General features: G+C 41.2%; 1 protein-coding gene across 4 annotated transcripts in view; it reads left to right on the forward strand.

Annotated features, from left to right (window-relative positions):
* PAM (peptidylglycine alpha-amidating monooxygenase) overlaps positions 1-23,674 on the forward strand; it is a 190,600-nt gene that overhangs the window by 141,723 nt on the left and 25,203 nt on the right. For 2 of the 4 annotated variants that reach the window (XM_040421586.1, XM_040421587.1), the window contains exons 15-16: positions 14,749-15,060; positions 23,042-23,171. In XM_040421586.1, the coding sequence (XP_040277520.1) occupies positions 14,749-15,060; positions 23,042-23,171 (442 nt within the window). The remainder of the gene's footprint in view (positions 1-14,748; positions 15,061-23,041; positions 23,172-23,674) is intronic. The other 2 variants (XM_040421588.1, XM_040421589.1) reach the window with 1 other exon arrangement.

Consider the following 23,674-nt stretch of genomic DNA (forward strand, 5'->3'; position numbering starts at 1 on the left):
GACACGCACCTATACTTAGGAGTGGACGGAGCCCACAAAGTCCCGGAGTGTGCACCACACATGCGTCCCCCACCCTCCCTCCTTCCTATGGGAGCGCCGAAAATAGCAGAGTATGGGACCCTGACCTGTTAGACATTAGGGACATAGCCTAGCGATATGCCCCCAATGTCTGAGATGGGACAACCTGACCGTGATAAAAGAACTGCTTGTATACTGCATCTAAAGATTATAGGAACGTCTTGCCTGTCTGTAAGTTTAGGTTGTCCCTCTTTATCAGATTTCAGAGTTCCCTAGAAGTAAACAAACATAATGGGAGGTAAGAGAAGTGAGGTCACTGCATACAGTACTTGTAGCTTCAACAGAAGGGAGACACCCACTGCTTCTGAGTGAAATGCATCTAGCTGTGCAGCTGAAACAGGGAATAATGTGGCTGAATAAGACTTTATGGAATCTCAAAAAACACCAGTTTACATACAGTTATGATTGTATAAAGAAGCCTAGCCATTATGCAAACTTTTTTGAAAAAAAAAAAATATAGTTTTTCCACCCTTCAAATTTTTACATTAAAATACATAAAATAGAGCAAAAAAAAAAAACTAAATTCATAATTTCAATCCATATAAAAACTGGGTGTAGGGACTGATCTCCAATGTTCTCCTGCCATCATAAATGACGACTGTCTTTCTCACTACGGACGGCATATACAGGGCTCCAGATGGCGACCAAAATGGTCGCCAATGCGACTTAGAACTGCTAAATGGCGACAAGACTTTGTAGTCTTGTCGCCATTTGCGCCTAGACCCTCCGCTCGCTGCTCTGCCTCTTAAAAAAAAAGGCTTTCATCCTGCAGACAGAGACGCGCTGCAGCCGTCTGCTGGGTGAAGACCCGCCCCTCAGATTACCCAGCATAGAGGGTGGGCGTGGCTTGTGCTCCCGCTTCCAGCAGTCTGGCAAGTTTTGGAGTTGAGTCTGTGCTGTGGCGCTGAGCAGCGATGGGAAGTTCGGATCTTTTAGGTGAATCGGTTCATTTGAATCAGCTCATTCGGATCAGAATCGGATCTTCGGTTCACTTGGTGAGTCAGACTGCTGAGCTGACTCGCAAGTGCCAGCCCCACCCCTCCCCGCCCACCAACCAATCACGGACCAGAGCTGAGGGGGCAAGGCCAGCACAGCACACTAGCAGCTCTGACTCGAGTCCTCGGAGTAGTGCAGGGTCAGGGAGTCTAAATGAATCGAATGAGTCACAAGAATCTAAAGATCCGACTCAGTTAGTGACTCATTCGATTCATTGAGTTAGAAGAGCCGTGAGTCGTCAGACTGTAGAGCAGGTTACACTGAGGCTGTCGGCTCTTGTTGCAGCAGTGATAAGGAGCAGAGAGATAAGAGAAGGGACAGATGACACAGAGTTTAGATTACAGGATGAATTAAATTAACCCTTTAGAATCAAATTGGCTTCTCAGGAGATATATATGTTAAAGGCATCTCATTCAGTAGCTATATAACTAAGGGTGGGTTCACATGAGATGCCTTTAACATATATATCTCCTGAGAAGCCAGTTTGATTCTAATGTAATTCATCCTATAATGTAAACTCTGTGTCATCTGTCCCTTCTCTTATCTCTCTGCTCCTTATCACTGCTGCAACAAGAGCCGACAGCCTCAGTGTAACCTGCTCTACAGTCTGACTCGCGGCTCTTCTAGCTCAATGAATAGAATGAGTCACTAATGATCCGATCCGTTTGAAACGGCTCATCACAGCACACAGACAATACAGCTCACCACCTCACGCTGGAGCAGGAGCCTGAGGGAGGGACTGGGAGGAGTCAGTAATATGATCTTAGAGTGGAAGCTGCTTCTGCCAGCCCCACCCCTCCCCGCCCACCAACCAATCACCGACCAGAGCTGAGGGGGCGAGGCAAGCACAGCACAATAGCAGCTCTGACTCTACTCCTCTCTGAGTAGTGCAGGGTCAGGGAGTCTAAATGAATCGAATGAGTCAAAAGAATCTAAAGATCCGACTCAGTTATGACTCCTCCGGTTCACTGAACTGAATCGATTCAAATGAACGATTCGTTCATGAACCGGACATCACGCTGCTGGAGACACTTCAACTAGGGCCGCACAGTCCACGGCTGATAACACGAGGTGAGTCACCCGTATGCAGATTTATTAGTGTTTTATAGGACTGGGTCCTTATGGGGTCACAAGGAGAAGGCAGAGATCCGTAAGAACAAGTATAAGCACCGGCTGTGCTGCTTTAACACTCGCTGTCCTGGTCTGCATAGCACTGCCGGGGTCGCAGAGCATTATATTGATTTATGATGCTATGTAACCCTTAGAGGTCTGGAATGTACTGGATAACACTGACCTAATGCGGTCAGTGTTGTCCGATACATTCCAGAACTGTAAGGGTTACATAGCATCATAAATCAATATAATGCTCTGCGACCCCGGCAGTGCAGAGCTCCTGCAGACAGACTCCGGTGTGAAACCAATTGACAAGGAGAGATTGCCGCCTATACTGCGCACGTTCTAGAAAAGGAGGGCGATGTCCGTGCACGGCTCCTTACTGACATGGGGGTGATGGGCAGAGAGCCCTTAACTGCTCCTTTCTGTGCCAAAGACATGTGGTAGAGTTAAAAAGAGGGAAAATGGCACTGAAGCAGCCTATAAGGGGCTAAGCACAGGCTAGTTCAGCTGCCAGAGGAGGTCCCCTAGCTTTCCTACATCTCTGCTTGCTGGCAGTGAATGGAAACCTTTAAGGTTGACATTGACAGACTGAAAGTCCATGTCCAGCCACAGTGAGCAGCACTAGAATATGGGCGATCTTTCCTCAAGAAACAACAGCAAACAAGAGGTTTTCATTCACTGACAGGCAAGCAGAGGGGTTGAGAATAAAGAGTAAAGCTCATGTAGTATTATATTTTTAGCTGTTATATTTTTTCTTAATGTAAAAAAATAAAAAAAAGCTGCCCTCCCCCCACCCCCACTGTCATGCTGGTCCCGTCAACACGTGATGCCCGCTGATGTGGTCACTGGTTGCAGTGGCGACTCTCAAGTGATTGGCCTTTTAAGGAGTGCAGTGGGGATAGTTTTTTTGAACCCATTCTGTGTCACATATAGAATAATACTGGTTTGAAACCCCTTAAAGAAAAATATAAAAATTACTCCTTAAAGGGTTTGGATACACTAATTTCTGGACCTCAGACTGGCAGGACCTTTGTTGGTGATCATACCTGATGCCCAGTGCTGGATCCCGGCTCATTTGCTCCCCAGCCTTTGTTGCTTGTCTTGAGTCCCTTCATGAAAACCTCCTATTTGACGGTGTTACAGCCAATGACTGACCACTGCTTCCTGTGAATTATGGTAAATGGTCCTGTGATGCCAGGGGAGCAGATCTCCACCGTGGCCAGAGATTGTCTTGATGCCACTGCAGCCAAACGTTTTCATGGAGAAACCCAAGACAAGCAGCGGAGGCCGGGAAGCGAATGAGCCGGGACCCAGCACCTAGGGATTATCAACGTGAATCTGGCTAGTCCGACAGGTCATGGAAATGAGTGTACAACTCCTTTAACTGCGTGGGCTGTAGCTTAGAAAACCCCATGCTCCTAAGCATCCCAGCTATATTATGTATTTTAAATTTGGCGACTAAAAATTTCATTTGGCTCCTAAATTTTTCAGGTTAGGAGCCAATGGCTCCTTGATATTTTTTTTAGTCTGGAGCCCTGATATAGCAGATGCATATCCAGACATTTTTGAACTAAACAAAATTGCATTGAAGCGCCTGTCATCTGTTTTGGACATGTATATCTTTTGGTTTTAACCATGAATGGGTAGTTTGAACAAGTCCTGACCCCTGTTTCTGAAGAAATCCGCATTGCAGGGATTATTCTAGGAAAAACATCGGCTCCTAGTTCAGTTCAAAGGAAATTAACCTAGCTGTAAAGTCTATTCCCCCCCCCCCCCCCCCCCCCCTTATTAGTTCATATGTCAGTGATAACCTATTTCAGTAGGCTTTGAAGCCTGGGCTGCAAATATTTGACTATGGTCGTACACATCAGTGTCCTTTTTTTTTAACCTAAGCATTGGGGTCCATTCACACGTCCGTTTTTTCTTTCCTGATCTGTTCCGTTTTTTGCAGAACAGATCTGGACCAGATCTGGACCCATTCATTTTCAATGGGTCCTGGAAAAAATCGGACAGCACAATGTGTGCTGTCCGTTTCCGTTGTTCCGTTCCGCATGTCCGTTTAAATATAAAACATGTCCTATTCTTTTCCGCAAAATTCGGATCCTGGTACAATACAAAGTCAATGGATCCGCAAAAAACGGAAGACATTCGGATATCATTACGTATGTCATCCGTTTTATGCGGATTCCGTTCCTGGAAATTACATTTTAATATATTTTTTTTTTAAAAGAAATCCAAACAACTTTATTTGCTTATTGAAATTTATACATGTTTCCGTTTTTTGCGGATCCGCAAAAAACGGATGACATACGGAAACATTTTCAGGAACAACGGATCCGCAAAAAACGGACCGAAAATTGGGATATAGAAAAATACTGACGTGTGAATGTAGCCTTAAACTGTCCTTCCACACAGCAGCCATTGATCTCCAATTGTGGTTGACACAGGTTGACTGATGATGACCTTTGTGTGTGTTTTGTTGTTCCACTGAAATGTAGTGTCTATCTGTCTGTGCATTTCCCCTTCTGATTAGTAGGATGTGGCGGAGGGACTGATAGATGAGTTCTATATACAGCACCTTGTAAGATGTCATACATCATTTCACTGAGACAGAGCAATTGTCAGATATTTCGTCTCTGTTAGAGGCATTATATATTGTGGTTTTTGCACTTCAATAGTCTCCCTGCATAGTATATATCCAGAAAGCCACTGAAAATAATTAAGATTTGTCATCATTGTCTGGTTGGGGTCCGATCTCCGTGACCTCCACTGATTACTGAAACAGGGCCAGGCAGTAGCAAAGGGCTGAAATGAGTGGAGCTTGTGTGCAACAAGAACAATGTTGATGCCTTTGTTGCACCCGAGGCCTAATTTGCTGATTAATAAACTAATAACGGAACCTCAGATCAACAACGGAGCCTCAGATCAACAAAACAAAAACAGCGTTTTAATCGGGGGAACCACAGCTATGCAAGCAGTTGGATGGGGAGGTTGGCAGTGACTGATTGACTTTAAGATTTCAGTGGAAACTTTCCTGTACTTTTAGCAATTGGTTACTGAAGCACTCGTGTCATGAAACAATGTAACTTAAGGCCCCTTTCACAGGAACTTTGTCCTGATCTAGTAACATAGTACATAAACATCTGACAGTTTATTTTCTTCAGTAAATACAGTGGAGAAAAAAATATTTAATAGCTTTGCTTTCTCCTCATCATTCTCTGCAACTCCCCCCTCATTATTCTGTAGAGGGCCAACACCTTCAGATTTATACTTTTTGCCATTTATATAATTGAAAAACATTTTAGGGTTAGTTTTGCTCTCTTTGGCAATTTAATCTCTCGGTCTCTAGTTTGGCTGCTTTTATTTGTTTTTTACATATTCTATTTTTTTAGTGCTTCCTCGCTACCCTCCTGTTTTAGTGATTTAAATGCTTTCTTTTTGTCATTTATTGCTTTCTTTACAGTTCTATTTATCCACATTGGTTTTTTCTTGTTCCTTAAGCTTTTATTCCCATAAGATATGTACCTCTCACTATTTTTGAGAACTTTGTCCCAGTTAGTTAGGCCTATGGCCTCTCTTAGTTGGCTAAATTTAGCTTTTTTGAAGTTTGGTATTTTTGTTCCTCCCTGAAGAAACACTCTTTTGAATGATAATTGGAAGGTTATTACGTTATGGTCACTATTTCCCAGGTGTCCCCCAACCTGCACGTCTGTTGTTCTGTCAGGCCTATTGGTTAATACTAAGTCCAGTATGGCCGTCCCTCTAGTCGGGTCCTGAACCAGTTGGGAGAGGTAATTGTCTTTGGTTATTGCCAAGAACCTGTTTCCTTTATGAGATATACAAGTTTCAGTTTCCCAGTCTATATCTGGGTAGTTGAAGTCCCCCATAATAACCACCTCATTGTGATTTGCCGCCTCATCTATCTCATTTAGTAGTAGATTTTCTGTGGACTCTTTTCTGTGGTATATTAGGTGGTTTATAATAAACTCCTATTAGTAATTTATTATTGTTTTTGCCTCCATGTATTTCTACCCACAGTGACTCCATGTGTTCATGTCCCTCACTTATATCTTCTCGGACTGTGGGCTTTAGACAGGACTTTACATAAAGGCAGACCCCTCCCCCTCTCCGGTTTTGGCGATCCTTTTTTAAACAGACTGTAACACTGTACATTTACTGCCCAGTCATAGCTATCATCCAGCCATGTCTCAGTTATTCCCACTATGTCATAGTCCTCCTCACACATCACTAATTCCAGTTCCCCAGTTTTATTAGTCTTGGATTTTTAGGCTGCATAGACCTAACATACCAGACATATACCTAACTTACTCCTACATCCAGGATAGGTACTGTAAGGGGGTTGTACACCCTTTTTATATGGTCTGATGGGTTCTCAGCTATAAGTTATACCAACTAAAGGATAAAATCCAATCAAGAAGAAAAAAATAATACCAACGAAAGGATAAAATCCAATCAAGAAGGAAAAATAATACCAACGAAAGGATAAAATCCTATCAAGAAGGAAAAATAATTCCAACAAAAGGATAAAATCCAATCAAGAAAAAAAATACCAACAAAAGGATAAAATCCTATCGAGAATGAAAAATAATGAAAATTTATAATGAATACATTTTCAGAGTATCAGGCTTATGTAATATTTGAATGACTGATATATTTTTTTTTTTACATGGACTGGATTGTTCAGAGCTCACAAATCACAATGCTATTTTGGTTTTCACATGTGCTCATTTTTAGATGTGGTGATACAGTGTGATGTTTGCAATAGACACAACAGTATAAAAATTATCCCGTTTTTCAAAAATGGCTAGTGTCCCATAAACCGAATTAAAGGGAGTCTGTCACCAGCAATCGTCTTATGCACATAAGAGCATTTACAAATAGATTTAGTTCACCTGAGTCAAATGTTCTTTTCTTGATTCAAAGCTCTGTTCCTGAGATATTTCACTGCGTCTTAATATACAAATTGGTTGTTTGATGCAACAAGGGCATCACTGCTGCTCTCATTGCACCCAAACTCTACTCCATGCACCGTGGTGCATGCGCAAGAATACAGGGTCAGGTGAGATTACATTGCTACTGTCTGAGCCCTGTTCAAAGTAGAGAGAGAGGGGGAAGGGGGGCTGGCTACAGAAAGGAGTGGAGCTTGGGTGCAAAGAGAGCAAAGGTGATGCCCTAATTGCACCAAAGGCCTATTTTGCATATTTAAAAAAGTGAAAAATCTCAGGAACAGAGTCACTAATCAATAAAAGAAAGGAATTTAAAGGGGTACTACCATAAAAAAAAAAGTATTATCACATATTTATTAGCCTGTTTTTCTGACCAGAGAATTGGTGGGTGTGTTACTCAATTAGAGCATCATACAATGAAATAATTTATATGGTTATGTGAGCATCTTTATCTAGGTCTTTCAAGATGGCTATCATACATAATTCAAATAGCATCTTCCCCTCACAGCAGTAGTAAACTGACTTGGATTAGCTATCTAATTATTCCATGAATAATATAAAAAATAAAAATCAGACATCATATAGTACATGACAATACCTTTCTAACAAAGCTCGAACCAACCTTGTACCTCACATGGATCCAGAGATCTCCCCATTCATTGCTCTGCTAGATTTATATCAAGCTGGAAGCTCAAGGGGAGTGTCTTTTCTGCTGCAGCTGAGGAGGCGTGTCTCAGCTCCCCCTATCACAGCTCAGGAGGCGTGTCTCAGCTCTCCCTATCACAGCTCAGGAGGCAGCTGAAGGATGAGACTGAGCATGTGCGGCCATCTCAGTGAGCAGGACAATGAAATAAGAAATTAAGTGGCACTATACAGATACATTTTATTGAATAACTCAGTAGCTATAAAACATTACAATGGTATTCAGATCCCAGTGCTGGTTTGAATACTGTAGAATATTTTTCGCAGGACAACCTCTTTAAGAGGCTGTATAAATTTGTACGGACTGCTAGAAAAAAACCTGTATTTTCTATTTCATTGTCAATGGCGAAGTGAAATAGAAAAAACAGCCAAACATTTTTGAAAAAAGAATATTAAAAGAATTTAAAAAAATTTGTGAGCAGACCAGGTAAAAATAAAACATTTAGTAGACCCCTATATAGAACAATTCACACAAAATGCCTATTGCCCAATACCAACAAGGTTATAGCCCATAGTCAAATAAATGGATATTGGAAGCTGTTTACACTTAGCTGGTATTGCAGGGAGGTCCTATATATCTTAGTCCCCGGTTATTCCTGCAGCAGGTACAATGTAGACCCTTCAAGGTGTATATCCTTCCATTCCACGCTGTAAAAAGAACCACCTCCAGAACTCCAGTTAATTCACTCTGCCTCACTTCTCTTTCACAAATCTGTCACAATCGAATCACGCATAGGGAGACAAAATAGTGAAGACTACACAAGGTTAGTTTGTAGTCTGTTGTCCTCTAGATGAATAAGCCTTCAAAGAAGATTTGAACAGAAGACAATAAGATTTAGTTATACATTAACAGTTGACATGAAAATACTCTTTAAAGGGAGTCTGTCACCTCCATATGGTCATATACAGTGCTTACATACCTATACAGGATTGTAACTGTACCTTTTGTTCTTTTCTTTAGACTTGCACCAGCAGGAAAAAGGAAGTTTAATTCATATGCAAATGAGAACTCGCAAGTGCCCAGGGGCGGCGTTCAGTGTGTAGGTGCCCAGGCTGCTCTGCCTTCTTTTCACTTTACTCCTCCCCAGTCTCTGCCTTTGCCCTATCGATGTGGGGCAAGAGACTTGGAGGGCGGGCAAAGGAAGAGGCTGGGGAGGAGTAAAGTGAAAAGAAGGCAGAGCAGCCTGGGCACCTACACACTGAACGCCGCCCCTGGGCACTTGCGAGTTCTTATTTGCATATGAATTAAACTTCGTTTTTCCTGCTGGTGCAAGTCTAAAGAAAAGAACAAAGGTACCGTTACAATCCTGTATAGGTGTGCTACAGAGCCATGTAAGCACTCTATATGGCCATATGGAGGTGACAGACTCCCTTTAAGGTGGAAATTAGCATTCTTATCATAAATTAAACATATTCCATGCTGTTAGACACATTTCTCCTCAGTTCTACTTCTCATTCCCCTTAAAGGGGTTGTCCAAGTTATGAAAAAAAATATAGCACTGAAAATCTGATATATAACTGAACTAAGCAAGTTTTATGCAAAAAAATATATATATTTCCTCATTTCCCTGGTTCTTTTCTGGCCCTTTGTTTACATGCAATAAAAACAATCTCTGCCCCTCCCCCTGCTCTGCTAAGGGAGTGAATACAAGAGCTGCCCTGAGTGACATGTCTGCCTGCTGGGAGACTCTGCAGCATGTTGTATGTGTAAGACTACAAGTCCCAGCTGTATAATGACACTGCTAAGGGCTGCCCTGAGTGCTGGGAGAATCAACAGCAACTTCTAAGTGTAGAACTACATGTCCCACCTGTATAATGACACTGCTAATACACACAGGTTCTTCCCCCTACCTTCTTGTGCAATGCTTTCTCTAGTATGTCAGCTCCAGTGCTCAGCATTGTCTCCTCACTGCCTGCAAAGCTGTGCAGCTGAAGGGGTTAAGAATCCTAGCAGAGAGTAGACTGCAGTGAAGGGGGCGTGGCCAGCACAGTGACGTCTCGTCTCGTTTACAGGCTTGTAAACGACCTTTATCAGAGCAGGGAGAGAAGCTGACATCACAGGTCATGTGACCCTCAGTGAAATCTGAGAAACCAGCCACTGAAGATAAAGTGAGTTAATTGGAAAGCTGTTACATTTGCCTAGTTAGGAACATAGAACAAAAAAATAACTCTGACAACCCCTTTAATATTGGCGTTACTGGGCAGTACTAAGCCCTTCCATTAGGTGGCCAGAAAGAGGGGCTGCAATGAATATCCCAGTGATACTTGCTTCCGCTTGTATATTTACTGGCAGAAATGCAAAATCCTTAGCAAACAGTCATTAGAAGCTTTTCTTTATCTAATAGTTATTACCAGGAACAAAAGTAATTGGACATTCACCGGATAGACAGACTCTAATGTTCACCCAAACCCCTAGAGTGTGTCTGGGCAGCAAGGACTTCAGTAAACAGATAAATAGGATGTGTTTCTAGCTACGGTGCATGGCCGGGAGCCATCCTATTTACCTCAACTGAGGTGGCCGGGAGCTACTGTATGTGCTCTGCAAGTACGGTACATGTTCCTGAGAACCTGGCCAAGCTGAAAAGAATCAATCAGATTACTGAGATGACACTACCTATTTAATTTACTAAACATCTCTCCTCCAGTAGGAATTAAACGGTCTCTCTAGTGCCCACTATAGGTAGCCACCCTCTATCCAAGTCAGCGTTCAACCTATTATAGAGGCTCGACACATGACTAGGACATCAGCCAAACCAGAGACATCTATTTGTAGACAGCATCGTTTTAAAGTTTCTGCTTCTCATTAGTACAGAGTAGGGTTCTGGTAGGACTGGGTGAGATACCTTTGTAACAGTTCTTGGAAGATACAGATTCTCCTTGTTGCGATCCAGCTGGTGTAGGGCGTTTTACAGGCAATACTTCCTGGGAAGAAAGATGCAAAATGGGTTTCCTCCAGATGGAAGAAACTGTGTCTCTAGTGTCTCCTATAGGTATCTACCCTGTAAGCCAATAGCCAACCCATTATTAAGTCTTGAAAGAAGATCAGGGATATACTACAGTGTACTGATGATTTCATTTTAGATACCTTGGAACAATATAATAGGTTTAATATGGTGGATATCACAAGCCTCGTCAAAATGTTACTCTTTGCACAAGTAAAAAGGAATTTTGATTGCTGTGTAGTAGAATCTTAGGTATTCTGCACACGTGCGTTCAGCCATCAGCAACTATATTGAATTTGGATGTGATTTGGTGCAGTATACTGTAAGTGTACATAGCCCTTAGTGTCTGAATCAGTTTCTGTTGTTCTGCACTGTTTGATTCAGTCAGCAGAGCTGTTATACTTTAATTGCCAGAAAACAATACAACTTAAGACATTCTTCTGAGATGTAAGCTATAATGATGCTGTGTTCCATGTCATCATCATCGCTGATGTGGTTTAGGTAGAGGAAAGTGTTTTCCTTAATTATAATTTACTTATGGAGGTGCACTAATAACTGTCGTAATTATTTTCTGAGATGAGATTACCTCACCTGAGGGACACCTCGTCTCCATCTGTGCATGGAATTTCTGCTTCAAATAATTGGAAAGTTACAGATTGTTTGCAAACATGACATAGTCAATTAAGGTCAAGTTTTCAGGTTAGCGGTCCCCGCATTAAAACAGAAGTTTTTTAGCTTCTATTAAAATCTCATTATGCTATCTTACCATGACTTTCCAAGACCGGTTTGTATTCTATGATTTTATTTGCTGTAGGACCAATATGTTGTATATCCAGGTAAGCAGACAGTATATGGTTCTTTATTATACCATGTATATTCATTGCAGCACTCAGTATTTCGTATTATATTACTGCTCTTCAAATTATAACCGTTTTTATTTAGACTGCATCTATCCGTCCATAGGCACTTTTGCTGCCAGTAAGCTCCATGAAGAGCCAGTCTAGGTGCCGAAATGCGTTTGGGCAAAATAATGGTTGTTTAGCAGTAAGGGCTAGTGATAGCCAGGGTAGGGATGTGTACGAGGACCGGACCAGGGGTTGCCCTTTTTAGGGTGGGTTATCTGCCATTATCCGGTGCAGGGTTTAGTGAACACCACTACTGAGCTATCTATTAGGATGGAATAGGACAATCGCGTTTCCTCCTGAAGCATCTTTGCTTAACTACCCAGATTTTACTATTTATATTGAGTTATATGAAGGATTTTCCCTTGCTTTAAAGACACATGTTCCAAAGTAACATCAAAATAGATGGTTGACTGATTCACACAAAGACAGTTGCGAAAAAGGGGTTGTCCTGGTTTAATCTTTTTGCTAGAAAGTTTCTCTGACAATCCGCTATAATCTGTGAGGGAACCTGGGAGCAAGTATTCAATTTCCCTGTAGTATCGCCACAGATGAAAAGAAGCATTACATGATGCCCATTGAAATCCATTGACTGACCATATAATGCATGGCCGTGCAGGTTCATCTGCAGAGCAAGAGACCTTTTTGTAGCCACTTTCCCTTAATAGATGAGGGTCTGGATTCGGATTCCCCTCTAAGGTCTAGTTTCCATAAATGTATTTTCAAAGAGTATACTTTATTACTAGAGTGAGAACGCTAGGTCGCATCCTCCAGTGGTTTGTCACTTTGCATAGGTTGAGCAGCGAACATTACTAAAATAACTTCTGCATCAAGTAGACATTGATATTGACGTTTGGGTATTGGGACTCAGATACTGTGAATTCCAGTACAAGATTTTGGCGATATGTAGATGTTTCAGCGACCCATCGCCAAAATGAAGTGAGGTGTTGATTTTTAGATACAGTATCTAAAGGCGCCCATTATTTAGATGCAAGTCAACAGAATATACCAACTTCGTTTGGGCCAGCTGACTATTGGGGGTGGCCTGATTCATGTTGCATTTCAGCACGTCTAATCCTTTGTCCTCACAGGAGATACCTTGAGAATACCTGCATGATCAGCTGGGATAGAGTTGAGAGAAACACCTTGTGTCTGAGCAGGTGTTTAATGGAAATCTATCCCAGATGTATGGGCACCATTAGGATGAATTGGCATTAGAAATGGACGTGACTGGTTCTGTCATGATCAGGCAGACATTTTAAATAAGATTTGTCTTTGGAAAGGGTCTTTCTTTTTTGCCGGTTGTAAAAATAACTTATTATTAACAGTTTTCTCTGTGTTAATTGCTTTCTTTTCACTTTGAGAAGGTAATTATTGCCAGCATATGTTTTATTTGACTTTGGACAAGTGTGTGTTTAGTCTAGCCAGTTTAATGTGATGCTTCATTAGGCTCATAAGATTTGTATGGAAGCTTAGAAAGTTTTTTTTTTACAAAATGTTATGTTATTTATTAAAGCGTCCTTTTGTGTGGGAGCAGGATTGGTGTTTCTGCTGTTTTCCCTAGCAGAGCATATGGTTTCCATAGGGATCCATCCCAGATAGGTGGATATGATGTACTGAGCAATAAAGTACTATCTGTTACTATCTGTACTATCTAATCTTCATTGAGAGTCAGTTTTATTACTACTTTGCATATGGTAATAATATAAAAGTGATGAAGGGATTGTCCCACAAAAATTATTCTACATTTTGCATAGCAGCACTTGGATTTAATTGCTTTTGTAATTACATTTTAATTACAAATTTAGCATAGCCAATTACAAATTTAGTATAGTTATTCCATAAAAATTTGTCTGTATAAGCTCCATCTGCTGTTTGTTCTTTTCCTTACTTTTCTGTCCACCTCAGTAACATCACTGAGGTGGATGCACATGCTCGGTTCCATCCTTCTACTGCCACCAGCCGTATCTACTGTTAGGACATGCCACTAAAGGACATGCCACTAAACTCTGATCGGGAGAGAGATGCTGCAGAAAGAATACAAACCCCCTCAGAAATGACATGCCCCTGAGATGTCAGCTTGAAATCTAGCAGAGCAGTAAATGAAAAGATCTCTAGATCCATGTGAGGGACAGGCTTGATTCTCTGTTTGTTTGAAAGAGATGGTCATGAACTACATGGTGTTTGATTTTCATTTTTTACCTTAGGGATAACCCTTATAAGACTTAGAGTTAAGATATATATTTTGGTGTGCAGACCTACAAAACCAATAAGAGGGTTACAGCAGAAATCCCATTGCAAAGTGCACAAATGATATCAGAAATTCCTACAAATGATGTTCCTCCTTCTTGTCAAGCATTTATGTCCCTATTTCTGTTTATTATGCCAAAATATCTATAACAGCATTAAAACAGGAATATACCAGTACCATTAGGGAATCTCTCATCGGGTTACCAGAGGCAGCACAAAATCCCGAAAGGGTCCCTCATGGCAGAGAGCTCTGTTTTACATAAAAACATAGGGGCAGATTTACTAATGCAAATGCACCAGAATTCCGACTCCAACTGAGCCAGCATTCTGGCGCACAGGCCTTGCACCACATTTATTAGGTGTCGCCAAATGAGGGGGAGGGAAGGGAGTGGTTTCGCGACAGAAGGGGTATGGCTTAAGATGCACCAAAATTCCAGCGCTTACTTCTTTTGTGCAATAGTCAATGGACTAAACATATAAAAACATGGATTTCTTCATGTGTCCCTATTGTACCAGTTCAAAAATGGAAATATCATGTGAATAGTACTGGAAAAATCTCAAAAGAGAGCCAAGGACAGGCCAATTATTTGGCTTAGGGATGCCAGACACAGCCATCTGCTTCTATTTACATATTGGATGCACTTGCGGCCCCAGAAATTGTTATTCATTTAATGTTGTTTATGAAGTATGGCTATATAATATAATACATAGACATTGACATTTTTGTGTCCACTGTGATCTGTCTTAATCTCTTTTTCTTTTCTATTTTTATCTGTTATGTTTTTCCTTGCACAGGTGATTTCTATTCCGTCCTTTCCAAACTCCTAGGAGAAAGGGAAGATGTTGTTCATGTCCACAAATATAACCCCACTGATATTATAGGGTCTGATCTCGTAGCGGAGATCTCTAATGTGGTACAAAAGAAAGACCCTGGCTGGTACATATCCAGACAAGTCTTAGCACATGACGAGAGGCCTGATGCCATTCTGGTCAGAGATCGAATTCACAAATTCCACAAGTTAGAATCCACACTGAGACCACCGGGCAATATGCTGTCCCTGGTGCAGCCAGCTAGACGTCATCAAGTGGACAACTGGCATCCAGGAGGTTGGTTGGGAAACGCTCTCCAGTAGCTATGCATATATGCTTGCTCCACATTAGCCTGAAGGGAAGTCTGGTGATAATCCAGAAAACCTCTATTGTTCCGATCTGAAAAAAACGTGTGGCCTACCTGGTGTATAAAATGAAACCTTTTCGAGGTCTCCAACATGGTGATGTCCACAACCAGAGTCTGAGGCTAGGGCAACTTTGATCGGGCAACACGAAGATCACAGTTTTGCATTGCAATATCTAATATAAAATAAACATGCTGCCCTTTGGTCACAAGTTGGATCCGACTTTGCCAGCATAGACTTTAATCTACGTTGAGTGCAACTGCAACTCATTAGTAACATGACTGCTGGCAAGCATAAATGCAATGACCAATCCATCTATAAAATCATATTCTAGAGACAACGTCATATAGTTTAATATAAAGCTGAACCCCAACTGTGAACCGCTCAGCAGTCTTCTGACTAGACACCTTTACCTATGGCTATAATTTGCAAACTGAACTGTAGTCAGCCAATTCCGGCATAGAAGAGATTGCACCGAAAGATCAAAAGCAAAAATAGCGTGAAGAGTTGCTAAAGTTCCTGCCGTATTAATTGGCCTTTTTATCTTCAGCCCTGTGTCCACAGTGCAGGCTCAAAATCCTGACTCATTCCCTTCAGGTTTCTATGGCAGCAAACCTTGACGGCATTGCTTTTGTTTTAATTCGTGTTGTGGTCTCTACGATATTGATTGTGTTTAGTCTTTCTTGCTAATGTGGAAAGCCAGATAATAATATGGCATGTGGCGATTATCCTTTTAAAAGTAAGCAATATGTATGCATGGCAGACATCTGTGCGTGGGCTGCTCTGCAGGCTGTCTTCACATCTCTGGCTGCCAAGTCGATGTTTCCAAATACATCTTTCCGTCTCATATTAATCATTCACTACATTCCTCTCTTCCTTTTTTTTTTTTGTGTGTGTGTATTTAGAGCTCGTATTGCATGGTGCTTCTGTTGGAGACCAAAGAAAAAAAATCAATTATCTCTATGGCATCATTGTTAATGCATCAAGTTAATGTTGCAATATCTTAATGAATAGAACTCATTATTATTGACTTTACAGTTTGTTTTGTTGAGCAGTTTATTTTGTTTAAGATTAATGATATAACCGTTATCTATCCCTTGTTTCTGTATTTTTAAGATTTTTCCTATTATCTGTGTATTTGGCTTTTCTTTCTATTATAGCACCATGAAAGAACCAATTTGGGATTCTACATCCTATACTTTTACAAAGTACAGTGTTTTTATATCAATGACCTATCTTTAGGATTGGTCATGAATTTCCGATCGACGGGTTCCAGCTCCATGAACCCCCACTGATCAGCTAATTGGGGAGAAGACGACGGAAACCCAGCTTCATGCACTGTGTAGTGGCCATGTCTGTCTGATTCAGTTGTATAGGACTGAGCTGCAGTAACCCGGCATGGCCCACTACACAGTGTACGGAGCTGTGTACTCTGCAATAAACTTATCAGCAGAGATACCAGGTTTCAAACCCATACCTATCTGATATTGATAGGTCATCAGGATTAATGTCCTGGAAAACCCCCTTTAATGGAGCTATATGTTACATAACGTCACGAAAAACAAATGTTACTGTATTCAGAAAGGGTATTTAATTGCCATGTATCTGGTGCAGTATTTTGAACCACTCAGCCAGATATTAGATGTAACCACTCAGCCAGATATTAGATGTAACCACTCAGCCAGATATTGGACATTTTTAACGGACGTTTATTTTACTGATGCCTTTCTGAGAAATGGCCGTTAAAAATGGACCCATTCAATTGTTTCGGGGCAGTCTGTCAGTGAAAAACGGACAAGATAGAACGTAATTTTTTACGTCCCTTTTTCACTGACAGTCAAAAAAATTGCCGTGTAAATAACCCCATAGACTACCATTGGTCTTAAAACAGACTTGTGATGGCCGTTAAAAAAAAAATGTACATCACATGTCCGTGTGCATGTAGCCTAAGGGAATTTGAATTCTGTTTCAGACTGGAGAAAAAAAAATTCTGCATCAACAAACTATTCTGTAAATGGATAGTCGGACCGTTTCTCAGTTCCGCTTAGCATCAGTTGTTGTCTTTAACAAAAAAACAATGTTCATACAAACCGTTCTACGGAACAAAAGGAGGAACATTGTCTTGATTCAAGAGTGTAGGCCGTGTTTGTTACCTTCTAGTGGATGGATTATTAGTGACCGGTCCACTTTAAGACTGAATTTCCCAAAATTTTAATTGAGTTTGTAATAGGAAAAATAAACAATAAAACCTAAAAAGAAAGTATAAACTGGAAGAACAGAGTGCAGGACACAAAAAGTAATTAGGAGATATCTGGGGAGTGTATTCACTTGACAAGAAAATAACTTGTGAGAATGGCAAGTATATATTCTAAAAGGTCTCTGGAGTTATGTCAAGTAGTATTTATATCTGACAATAAGATTCTATGACCCTGTATTGGACAACTGGAAATGAAAGAGTAGGTGATTTCCACCTTGCAGAAGTCTTGGCTGCCTTGTATTCATCGATGTGCCTTGTTGTTATGTCTAGGAAATTTGTCATCCATTAAAAAGGCACTAGGAAACTGTTTGAAAGGGGTAGACAACTATAAAGATCTTTAGTAATAGCAGGCAAGCCTTGTGCTAAAATTAAAAACAAAAAGCTAAAAGGTTGCCTGGTTAGAAGTATTCAGTGAGGATTATCATTAATCTAATTATTATTGTATAACTGATCTGAGAGAGCTTGCACTTGATGGACATGATCAGTATTGGACTGGAGTCCCTTAGGTCTACCACAGAAAATGATTCTCAGGGCTCAACCGCTATATTTTCTATAATAGGTTTTGAATTAATGAATTAGACCCTAGTGGCAAGTGATTGGCGCCAAAGGCAGCCAAATAGTTTTTTCCCCCTAAATAGTTGGGGCCCACTATTGTATTAGAGTCTGAGCTCACTAGCGGATCCTCTGGTGTGCCAGTCTGACCCTGGATATGTTTGTTTTATCAACCTATGTAACTATACAAGTATTTTATGTCCTAGGGATGTGGCTGTCTGCTGCCCCACCACTGTTCAGTCTATACACCATGTTATGGTTCCATTTAGGACAAGGGATTGCTTGAGCTCTTTATTTCTGAATGCTTCTATGGAAGTGGCTGCTTTTAGTGTAATTATCTCTAGTGCATTACACAATATGATTTATGAACTGTCAGATATATTTTTCTACCATGTTGTCCTGCATTGAATGCCAGCAAGCTACAAAATATGAGAAGCAGAAAGAGCAGTCTCATTTCCTCTAGATTCGACAGTGACTAATATAACATAAATGGATGAAAATATTTGTTCCCGGACCAGATAAATTCTTACTGCAGGACAAGCCGTTTGTTGGGATTCCTTACGGGCACGTGTTTTAAGTCTACAGTTTACTTTTCAATTTTAACTGTAAATTTCTGGGGACACGGGGAGGTTTCCTTCACAACAGTTCTATGTATACTGTGCTGCTTGCGCCTATCAGATAATGTGGGTGATGTTGTGCATATGCGGTGCATTAAGGAATTGTAGAAATTGGATTTTTGGGGGCTTGCATGGCATCAAATCAGCTCTCTGCAGTGGGCTGCGTGCTCTATGTACATGCTATAGAAGCCAAAGAAAACACAATTTTTTATTTTATTTTTTAATAAACCCCCCCAAAAAAATCTTTTAACACAAAATACATGCAATTCAACAATAATAGTAATAGAAAAAAAATGCAAAGGTGTTTGTACAGCCTTTAAAGAGTCCCCAGGGATAACGATCCATGTTCCAAAAAATGTGTGACCCATGTGTCAACCCATGTGATTCCATTTATCATTCTGAATCCTGGAATGTATACACTGCCGGAGGTTATCCTAAGCTTATCCTTAATTATCATAAAGCTAAATCCTTGGATCGTAATATTTGATCAACACTAGCAGGAGAAACACTCAATGTAACACTAAGAAGATGAGGTAACATTTCTTACAACATTTAGCTAAAACTTAGAGGCATCATCCTTAAATATGCATTTCTCTCATGTCAGGGTGATATCCTGAGGGAACATCTGCATCCAGGAGTTAGGGTGGTTCAAGCATATCTACAAGTTTAATTGTGGATAAGGCCAGATGTGGCTTTCAGTGCAGGGTTCATTTTTACTAAAGGTAAATTCTGTACATACAATACATGAATACAGCAGGCAGCACACACAGTGCATGAATACAGCAGGCAGCACACACGGTGCATGAATACAGCAGGCAGCACACACGGTGCATGAATACAGGAGGCAGCACACACGGTGCATGAATACAGGAGGCAGCACACACGGTGCATGAATACAGGAGGCAGCACACACGGTGCATGAATACAGGAGGCAGCACACACGGTGCATGAACACAGGAGGCAGCACACACGGTGCATGAACACAGGAGGCAGCACACACGGTGCATGAATACAGGAGGCAGCACACACGGTGCATGAATACAGGAGGCAGCACACACGGTGCATGAATACAGGAGGCAGCACACACGGTGCATGAATACAGGAGGCAGCTCACACTGTGCATGAATACAGGAGGCAGCACACACGGTGCATGAATACAGGAGGCAGCACACACGGTGCATGAATACAGGAGGCAGCACACACGGTGCATGAATACAGGAGGCAGCACACACGGTGCATGAATACAGGAGGCAGCACACAAGGTGCATGAATACAGGAGGCAGCACACACGGTGCATGAATACAGGAGGCAGCACACACGGTGCATGAATACAACGTCCTCCGTCACTAAGGCCCCGTTCACAGTTGCGTTTGAATTCCAGTAGCCTGATCTGGCTGAGCTCACTATATCCGGCAGTGCCAGATATGACCGTGTAGTGCTAGATCCCCATTGACTATAAAGGGATTCGGCAGTGATACTGACTCTTTTCCAGCATAAATGCCAGGTTTCAGCCGGACAAACACCATTGCATGCAGTGGTTTTTGTTCTACGAGCAGTCGGCATTTATGTCAGAACAGCCCATCGGATCAGGCTAGCGGATTCACAACGCTACTGTGAACGTAGCCAAAGAAAAGATATAACATTTATAGCTACATAAGTTGTAACTAATCCCAAGTTGTATGTTTGGTCTCTTGTTGAATTTGTGATATTTATGTTGCCTGCTAATTATCAGATCTCATGACATTATATGCGCTTTTGAGGGATGGGTTACCACTACAAGAGTGCGCTATGAGTCAGGCGATTTTCCAAAACATGCAAGCAATTTATGGATGTCTGGATATCATTTTAGATTAGGGGTTTGTCACCATGGTCTTGGACTATTATCTGCAGTTATAAATAAGTAGCACTGCACATAAAGAATCAGATTGCTATTTATTTACATTTTCCTCCCCTGCTATCAGCATATAAAACTGCGCTGAAATACGCTGTCAAGACTGTCATGTATGCACACAGGAGTCCTCTCCATTAGTCCAGACTGTATTTCTTCACAGCTTTATATGCTGATAGCGGGGGAATGGGGGGCAGTAGGAAAATACAAAAATAGCAATTTAGAGCAGTATTACTGCAGATAATAGTCCAGAATTATGGCTCATGCCGCTCTACAGAGCACTAGTGAGACCTCATTTGGAGTATTGTGCTCAGTACTGGAGACCATATCTCCAGAAGGATATTGATACGTTGGAGAGAGTTCAGAGAAGAGCTACTAAACTGGTACATGGATTGCAGGATAAAACTTACCAGGAAAGATTAAAGGACCTTAACATGTATAGCTTGGAAGAAAGACGAGACAGAGGGGATATGATAGAAACTTTTAAATACATAAAGGGAATCAACAAGGTAAAAGAGGAGAGAATATTTAAAAGAAGAAAAACTGCTACAAGAGGACATAGTTTTAAATTAGAGGGGCAAAGATTTAAAAGTAATATCAGGAAGTATTACTTTACTGAGAGAGTAGTGGATGCATGGAATATCCTTCCTGCAGAAGTGGCAGCTGCAAATACAGTGAAGAAGTTTAAGCATGCATGGGATAGGCATAAGGCCATCCTTCATATAAGATAGGGCCAGGGGCTATTCATAGTATTTAGTATATTGGGCAGACTAGATGGGCCGAATGGTTCTTATCTGCCGACACATTCTATGTTTCTATGTGACAGATTCCCTTTAAATAAAGGTTATATTTTATCTCATCCTGCTCAATTCTAGAATTCTACTTTTTGATGGATGCGTTAAATCAGGTTACAGTTGTTGGTCTGCAATAAAACTAATAGTAGATTGTAAAAAGTAGATTAGGATCCATAAAGCCACCGGCCCTGCAGGTGGCTCTGCAAGGGAGCATAGGATCCCGAGGTAGAGCTTCTAAAAGGGACAACAGGGTTTCTAATGGGGCCAATAAAGCAATAAATTAAAAGGTTGTCTAAGGTACACAATACTACCATCAAGTGCAATTAACCCATTTCTTTGTGCTGCTGGTTCATATGTGGATCCTAATAAAAGTACTGTTTCCCTCCCCGATGGACAGGGTTGATTATGCCTGTAGGCTTGTGCCTATAAATGGTCCCTTTAGTGGGTACACATCCCCGAGGAAGATGTGCCTGGGAATATAATGAACACTGGATCCATATATCAGTTGTGTTTATTTCTATGTCGTTTGGGCACTCGGTGAATATGTTATTTAGGGACTCAGCCGACAAGCTGCAGCAGCACTAGATATCATTAGAAGTGCACCACAATGTTCTGCTCAGCTGGAGAAAACCAGTTAATGAGAGTAGAGGAACCTACGTGGTGGAGGGAGAACATTTAGTTCTTTCTAGAAGTTATAAAATGATTAGTGTACAGTATCAGCGTGTGCCATAGAGCTTCTGTATCTTCTAGAAACCGCTTTAATGTGCTTTATATGGCGTTCCATTGTTAAAGGGGCTGAGTTATTATTCTGTGTAGGACAATTACTTGGCATGGTAGAGCAACTGGCAGACACTAGAGATAATTATGGTGTGAACTAATTCATCAGACACAGAAATAACAGTGATAACTGGCTCACGCGGCACTCACAGGGCAATGAATAGTATAGCAGTCACGTTCTAACAGCCTCTTCCAACTCACTTGGCTCCTGCTATTCTGATTTATTGCTAAAAGTCTGGAAGTTTTTTTTAATGACCATTCAGTCACTTAAATTAGCAGTCATTCCTAATTATCGTATCTTCGCAGTTGTTGTCATCTGGCCAATATGTGGCCTTAGTGCTGAAAGAATATATATTATGAGGCGGATTTCCAGGACCCCCACGGACCCTTCAAACTCACCTTAATTACACATAATATGCTTGAAGAAGAAAGGAACCTGGTCACGTGATGCTCCAGCAAACGTCACATCCTTTACCAGTTTTCCGGCCTTGACGATGGATGGGATGTCACGTCCCTGCACATGTGTAGATGAAGTGCATTCAGGAGTCTGCACATGCACCAGGGATGGGAATACTTCTGGCCCCCTCCACAGTGAAAGTGACATCCCATTCATAGTCCAGACTGGAAACCTGGAAAAGGAAGTGACGTCGGCAGAAGCTGGATTTTCATGATGGGGATTCTCATTTGACCGGGTTTCCAAGAGGCCAATCCATGCAACTTCAGGAGGATAAGTATATTACAAGCTTTCTTCTATAGGCGTGGTATGTGTAATTAAGTTGGGTTTGCGGGGCCAGCTGCTTTTTGGAAAACCTCTTTAAATTCTATGGTGGATATTGTGAACACCCGGTCACAATTTAATAATGCATTAGTTTAGGAATGTAGAATGGATTGGAAGATATTCTGGACTATTTATCATTTATAATAATTTGCAAGCTTTATCTGAAGGCCAAACCTAGTATGTTATGAAGTGATAATATAGATGCAATGTGAACCCTATAGATTATTATTATTTTTTTTATTCCTTTTAGGTTTTCACTTGGAAGAGGACGTTGACTGGCCTGGAGTAAATTTGAAAGTAGGGCAGGTGTCGGGGCTAGCTCTGGATCCCAACGACAATTTGGTTATATTTCACAGAGGTGACCATGTGTGGGATGAAAAGTAAGTAACATGTGACTTGTAGGAATATAGCTTGTTAATAACACCGGCCATACTTCAATTAACCTCAGAGCTTCAATAGCCATTATAGGAAGACTATATATATATATATTTATATTTTATTTGTTTCATTTTATTTATTTATTGCTTTACAGACATTAACTTTACTTGCTGTCCCCACAATCTAAGGTCCCTATCAGTATGCAAACACAGGTAAAACATACAAACTCCATGCAGATGTTGTTGTCCTTGGTCAGATTCAAACCTAGGACCCCAGCACTGCAAGTGCTATCCACCATGCTGCCCGCACAGTGGCTCAGTGAAGACTTATTTCATCCTCATTGCCTGGGTATTGGTTTATATTGTCAATTCCAGATGTATCTGTAAAATAGGGTAGTTTAGGCTTAGGTCCATGAAGAAGCGAAGCACGCTTCAGATCCTATATCCGAGGTCACTTAGCTCCAAACTTCGTTTTAATGCTGTACGGACGTTTGTCTCTGTACAGC

The sequence above is a fragment of the Bufo bufo genome, chromosome 2 (genome assembly GCF_905171765.1).
Source record: "Bufo bufo chromosome 2, aBufBuf1.1, whole genome shotgun sequence".
NCBI lineage: Eukaryota > Metazoa > Chordata > Amphibia > Anura > Bufonidae > Bufo > Bufo bufo.